The sequence below is a fragment of the Benincasa hispida genome, chromosome 2 (genome assembly GCF_027475165.1).
Source record: "Benincasa hispida cultivar pf3 chromosome 2, pf3_genome.v1.1, whole genome shotgun sequence".
Classification (NCBI taxonomy): domain Eukaryota; kingdom Viridiplantae; phylum Streptophyta; class Magnoliopsida; order Cucurbitales; family Cucurbitaceae; genus Benincasa; species Benincasa hispida.
Window position 1 is genome coordinate 67,061,132 of NC_143479.1, and position 7,461 is coordinate 67,068,592.

Genomic DNA, 7,461 nt, shown 5'->3' on the forward strand with positions numbered 1-7,461 from the left:
TTTTATTGAGTCTTTCAGCAACTCCATTTTGTTGAGGTGTATACAATTCCATTCTCTCTGCAAAACAAGTTAAACTCTTTAACACATAACTCTAAACCATTGTCAGTTCTCAAGTGTTTAATGTGTTTAGAAGTTTGTTTTTCAATCCAGGTTTTCCATTCTTTAAATCTCCCAAACACTTCATCTTTGGTTTTTAGAAAATAAACCCAACTCTTTCTTGAATAATCATCAACAAAAGAAAGGACGTACCTTGCTCCACTTAGTGAAGGAGAGTGTGTTGGACTCCATAGATCAGAATGCACATATTCAAATATATCCTTGGTAGTATGTTGTCCTTTAGGAAAGTCTTGCCTAGTTGCCTTGCCAAGGATGCAATGTTCACAAAACTTCAAATTGTTTCCAAACCCTTTAGGAAGAATCCCCTGTTTGGAAAGAACTTGCAACCCCTTCACACTAATATGAGATAGCCTCTTGTGCCATAGCTCATCCTCTGTAGGATCTTCATCTGTAGCCATCAAGCACATCTTTAATGACATACAAGCCATTTACTTTAGTAGCCACCAACACCACCTTTGAGTCTTGGATTATCTCAAAGGTGTCACCAACTCCTCTCTATTCATAACCAATGGAGTCAAACATCCCCAATAATAGAATATTTCTCTTCAAGGTAGGAACATTTCTCTCATTTCTGATTAGCTTCACTGAACCATCTTGTAGCTTTAAGGAAACAGAGCCAACACCAACGGCCATATAAGTATTATTATTTCTCATTTAAATCAGTCTTCCATCCCACTTCTTGTACATAAAAAACAACCCTTTAGATGGTGTCATATGGAGTGAACAACTAGAATCTATAACCCAATCTTGAGTCTCCATAGAATTCTGCTCACAACACTCTTTAGTTACTGCCAAGGCATCTGAATACACAAGGGAATTCTTCCCTACAGCTGCCTCTGTCTGTTTTCCTCATTTGTTCTGTTGGTTCAGTTTTCTCTTCAAGGTATAACAGTCTTTCTTCGTGTGTCCAAGTTTATGGCAAAAATGACACTTGATTTAGGCTTGTCTCCCCCATTCTGCTTGCCCTTCCCATTGTTCTTTGTTTTCCCTTTAGAAAACAAACCTTCTCCTCCTTGTTTCTCTTTCTTGCTCATCTGTAATTCAAGTTCTCTAACTCTGATTGCTGAAATAATTTCTTCTGTAGTGATCCTTTCTCTACCATACTTCATTGTTGTTTTAATATCTTTAAACGAGTCTGGTCGAGAGTTTAGTAGGATAAAGGTCTCATTTTCTTCCCCAATGTTGTCTTCTATTGATCTAAATTCTGATGACAGTCTCTTGAATTCGTTCAAATTTTCAATGAGGGATTTTGCAGCATTTATCTTATATGTGAACAATCTTTCTCTCAAGAAAGCTTTATTAGGAAGATCTTTATTGAGATAAATCTCATTTAATTTGTTCCATAGATCATAAGCAATTTACTAGTTAACTATCTGTCTTAAAACACTATTTGTAACATTCAAAACAATAGTTCCATAGGCATTTACCTCTATTGTCTCTTTTTCTGCATCTATGATTGTTTCAGGGTACGTTGTTGGGTTTATGATGGCCAGAAATGCCTTTTTGCTATCCCAACACTGCCTTGATCTTAGCTTTCCATAATTCAAAATTTGTCTTTCCATCAAACTTTTCAATCTCAAACCTGGTTGTAGCCATTCTTGAATTTCAAGATTGACTCGTCTGAATCTTTGTATGTAAGAATTCAAATCTAGGATCAGTCTTGATTTATACTCTGAGCTCTTATACCACTTGTGGCCCTAGATTAACTATAATTCTCTTGTTTGCAGGCCCAAAATACTCAGCATAAATGATCTACCTCATTTCAAGACTCAGGGAAGACTATATCCTTTTAGCTTCAAAACTTCAATCGTTTACTTGTATGCAAGCTCAATCGTGTAGAAAATTCTCAAGGGAACTAGACGATAGTTCAATATTGTAGACGATACTAAGAAGCACTAGACGATCGTGTAGACGATAGTTGAGTGGAACTAGACGATCGTATAGACGATAGTTAAGAAACTAGACGATCGTATATATGATGTAAAGTAGATCTAGACAATCGTTTAGATGATGCAAGAGGAACAAAAACGATCGTGTAGACGATATTTAAGAAAAAGATAGACGAACGTTGAGAAAGAAAAAACACAAGAATTTAAGTGGTTTGGCCAAAGGCCTATGTCTACTGTGCAAAAAGGAAAGGTATCTTTTATTACTTCTTCTTTTAAACTTCTTTATAGAACAAATGTTCTCGCTCTCTTCTCTTTTACTATCTCATTCTTTCACCTTTTATACAGGCTCTCATTTTCAACGAAAGAAGCTCTGGCGGTTACAACAAACAAAACAGAATGAAGAAGACAACGATAAACTGCCTACTACTTCTTTTGTCTTCGGTTCTTTCTGTTACTCTCATTATAAAGGTGAAGGGAACTCACGATTTTGAGAAGTTTAAGTAAGTCTGTTTGAGGGGATTTGTTCATGAGTTACTATAGAAAGAGTCTAACAAATCAATACTATATTGTAATCACTTAACTCTACTTATAGTGAAGTTTCTTTCTGCTGGTCATATTGCCTCATAGAGCAGGTGATCTTGCACCAAATTGGATTACCAATTTACGTGTCTCATTATCTCTACTTTTATTATCTTTTGTTCAGTTTTTTTACTTGTTTATTATGTTCCAACATCTTCTTTGACTTGTGTGTATTATGCATTAGATCCATTTTAAAAATACAGTTATTTTATCAAGAAAGCTCTAAAAAAGTAGTAGTTACATATCATCGATAGAGATGCTAGTTAATTTTCTCCCTACACCTAGAACATAAATGGTAACCACATTACACCAGCCTTATTGAATAATTGTTTAACTGAATAATTTATTCAAAGCCTTCTCTATTTTTGAAGTTTCAATTTATAGGTTAGGTCTAAGTTGAATTCCCTCGACAACAAGACCGCCTCTCAAATGTTGACTCTCGACTTCTTTCAAGCACATCTCAACGACACCTTCTCCAGAATCATTAACGTAAAACTCTCCCAACTTGATCTCGACCCAATTGTCATCGTCTCCATCATCTCCATCAATGAAAACTTGATCTTTGTAGCCTTTTTCCTTGTGTAAATACACTTTTCTTTTAGATATCACAGTATTGAGTTGAACTGAGGCTTGAGATGGATGAGTGTTTAATCCATAAGCTCTGTCTGCAAACTTCACCAAAAGATATGCAAAGTAAAGTGTTTTTGAGGAAAGAAATTTGGTGTTGATTGAGCCTTTTATTTCTAGCCACCATATAGTTCTCAATTCTGCAACTTCTTCAAACCTACGTCCAAATTTGAAAAAACAAAAAATGGAGCATCAAAGAATAACTATTTTTTAAAATCTCTCTTGATGTAATTCAAAAAAATAAAAATACAAAATAAAAAGGTAAATTTTTGTTGTTTTTAACAACGTTATATTAAAATTTCAAAAAACCATTTTAAGAATAGAAAACAAATTGAAGATATTGAGTCTCCTCAAAACATTTATAATTTTCTCATGGAACTCCAAACATTTACCATTTATGCGAAAAGATTGTTCACAACTAGAATATGATGTGATATAATTAGTTATACATTGAGCTATTATATTTCACAAGTATTTAACTTTATAGAAGGGGAATTTACAAAAATAGAAAAATAAGAAAAACTATTTACATAAAATAACAAAATTTAATCGTCTTTAATAGAGATGGACAAAAATTTATCAGTGTGTACTAATGATAGAAACTGATATCCTTGATAGAGACCGATAGAAACCTATAAGTATCTGTCAGAGTCTTTTTCGCTATTTCTATAAATAGTTTAATAGAAGCTGATAGAAGTCTATCAATGTTTATCAATAATCAAAACTTATAGAAATCTATCATTAATAAATACTAATAGAAGTCTATCAACATCCATCATTATCTTTTTTATTTCTGTAAATAGTTTGACATTTTTTCTATCAATGAACATTTTTCTTTATAAAAAGTAGGTTATTAGAAACTGTTTACTAAACGAAAAATTTCCTTACAAAAATAAGTTTTCTCACTTAAAACCCTTTTATATGATAAAATTCATATAATATTTTGATAAGCTGTTAATATTTTTATAAAGATATTCTATTCTAGATCTTTTTGTACAAAAAGAAATATATTTTTATATTATTATTCTATAAAAATGTGTGAAGTAAAAGAGAAAAGTAGAGACCTTGATTTTAGAAAGGGTTGTCTATTCCAAGACCAATACAGAGGATTGTTTGACCATTGGATTTGAAGTTCCCTTGCACCTAAAATATAGCATTTCTTACCTGTCTCTTTATCTATATAGAAGATCTGCATTTTGCAAAAGGAAACATTACTTTTCTTCATCTATGTATAAAACAAATCAGGAAGAACCTAACATTAAAGGAATTCGAATCGAAGAATTGAAGAGTCAAAGTTAGTCGTTGGTGGTGACCAACAAAAAGATTTTGAGAAACACAGATACTTTTAATTATGCAAAGAATCAGTATTAGATACGGATATGTCCAAATACGTGATAGATACGTGAATTGAAATATCTGATTTTTATTTTATTTTTTTAAATTTTCAAATACGTCTATCTGTTATCAGATACGTGAAAAGGATGTGTTAGGTCAATTTTTTCTAAATTTAAGCCTAACCCACAACCTATTTTATTTAAAAGTACACTTAAATCTAGACATCCAAAATAAAGTAGATTAAAAATGACAAAACCAATAAAGAATAAGAACATAAAAGTTTTTTTAAAAAAAAATCTGAAACATAACTAAATATTCATTCTTCTCGTCTCTCTCACCATCTAAATTAGGATTCACACCCCTCCCCCCATCCTCGACTTCATTCTTCAATCTTAATCTTCTACTTCTTTCCTACCTTTGCTGGATTTTTTTTTCATGTCTTCACTCTCTTCTTGAATCTATTTCAATCTAACTATTATAACAATTAATTGGACAAAGATGCACACACACATATACGGGGTGTGCGTGCGTGCATGCATGCATGTGGGTGCGTGTGTGCATGTGTGCGTGCACGTGTGCGTATCTTAGTTTTTAAAAATTGAGGTATTGTAGTATCATATCGTATCTGTATCCTATATATGTATTCATATCTGTACTTTTTACAGTAGAATCATTGAAAATATTTGGATGATGACAGAGAGAAGAAAGAGAAGATGGAGTTTCTCGATAAATATTCAAACTTCAATAATTGATACGATTGAATTAGTTGGTAAAATTAAATTACTTAACACTCATTTGTGAAGTTTGATAGATCAAGTTGAATTGAAAATCTAACTTAATCCAACTCAAATGAATGCCCCAACACTTTGTATGCATATGTTTGGTTTGCAAGTCTGAAAAGTATAAGTTAATGTAGTCTGCCCTTTGCAGCAAAATAATAATAACAATAATAATAATAATAACAATAACAATAATAATAATAAGGTTTCAAAGGTCTAAATTTGTATAGCTAATTATAGTTGGTTTAATTTCTAGATTTGTAATGTAGGTGTTTTTAGCTTGGAGATAGAATTAAATATCAAAAGTTATGGCTTTTACCCAATATATATATATATATATATATCTTGTACTACAACAAATCAATAAATTAATAAATGTTTTCTATGAAATTTGAGTTTGACTTTCCAATTATAGAGAATATAAATCTAACTCCTAAAATAAATATCTCCTATTTAATTCTTAGATATTGTGTAAAAATAAGAAGATACTATTGTTGAACTTTAACTTATTCTAGAATTAAAAAAAAAAAAAAAAAAAAAAAATTAGATGCTAAAATAAATACAACTCAAACATAAATGATATGCATAATTTTATGGTAAATGAAACTATCAAGTTGTAGAAGCATTTCAAAGATCAATGATGCATCAACAAGCAATGAAACAAATATGAATTTTAAATTCATATTTGATCCACCGCCTGTTCATGCAAAAATAACCTTTTAAAAATGCTTTCTAAATCTTTTCGATTTATTTTCAAGTTTTCATGGTACATTTTATTTTTGGCTAATATGGAGAGATATTGCTACATATTGCCTATATATTTTTTAAAATTTTATAAAATAAAAAATATATATTTTTCTTTTTTCTCTCTCTCGTTTCTCCTTTGATCCATGACTACATTCTTTCTCAACTAAAATGAGAGAGGAGGACCTATTTTTCTCTCCCTCGTTTCAAATCTGATATGAGAGAGATAAAGAGATTTACATAATTTAAACATTAAAATTTCTATGAACAAAGAATGATCTGGATGGCAAAGATGGGAATGACCATTCTATTAAATTACTATTGACCCATAAACTTAAGTTGATGGTTATGATAAATTTAATTTTATCAACACATCTCATATCGGTCCTACTCATAGACACTCCTACCAACATACATGCACTTTTGATGGATCAACATAAATTCTTAAAGAAAGTGAAGTCGATCCAAAGTTTACATGCATGTAGCCCTTAATAAAAAACTATATATATAACGTTAAATGATAAAATTCAAATAACTGATAATATATATGATATTTACGTAATACTGCTATATAAATATGTAAATGTACCTTCTTGCCCCCATCAATAAGATGAGGACAACATAACTTGAAATACAAATCCTTTTTAGTATCGTAAACCACTGGAGAATCTAATCGCAACAAAATTTCCTTACAATCAAATGGAAGAAATTTCTCCCATACAACATCAGAATCAGCAATTAAGTGCATCATCTCTGAGACGGTTGACAACCGACATGCTTCTCGAGCAGAGGCGAATGAGAGAACGTGTGCAATACAATCTTGAGGTAAAAGATCTATATTCATTGATGAAGACATCAAAGAAGAAAAAGGAATGGAGATCTCTATATGGTTGAAAGTTTGAATGCAAAGAGCAAATTCATTTAATATTTATAGTTTGTTTGGTTGCTGAAAGAAAAAAAGTCAAATTGATATCGTTAAGATGACCACATTTTGGTGTCTCCTTTGCACAATATGACAACATCAATAGCAAGGATGATAACATCCAACTGTTAGGGGCAGAAATGGAATTTTATAACTTTATTTGCAAATTTTGTCCCCTCAACTTTGTCTATATCTTATTCTCCTACAATTTTAGTCCTTGAGTTTTTATTCACTTTTCATGTTAGTCCTAAAATTTCAACTTTAGTGATCGAAATGTTATATTTAGTTCCTTTTAGTAAGAAAGGTGATAAAATGTAAATATAACATGAAATTTAAAAAAATAATCTCAAACTGCCTTTACATGAAATGTTATAATTTTGAAAATATAAAGCCTAAATTATTACATAATAAAGTGTAGAGACTAAATTATTATAAAATAAAAGTACATGGGTCAAATTGTGATAAAACT

The 7,461-nt window shown here is 31.0% G+C and overlaps 1 protein-coding gene across 1 annotated transcript; it reads right to left on the minus strand.

Moving 5' to 3' along the window:
• Positions 1 to 2,774: 2,774 nt before the first annotated feature.
• On the minus strand, positions 2,775 to 6,964 carry LOC120070877 (F-box protein PP2-B10-like). Its single transcript, XM_039022767.2, has 3 exons — positions 6,660 to 6,964; positions 4,277 to 4,401; positions 2,775 to 3,369 (listed from the first exon to the last, which is right to left on the minus strand). Exons 1-3 carry the CDS (start codon positions 6,924 to 6,926, stop codon positions 2,964 to 2,966), a joined length of 798 nt encoding a protein of 265 aa, XP_038878695.2. The 5' UTR covers positions 6,927 to 6,964; the 3' UTR covers positions 2,775 to 2,963.
• Positions 6,965 to 7,461: the final 497 nt, after the last annotated feature.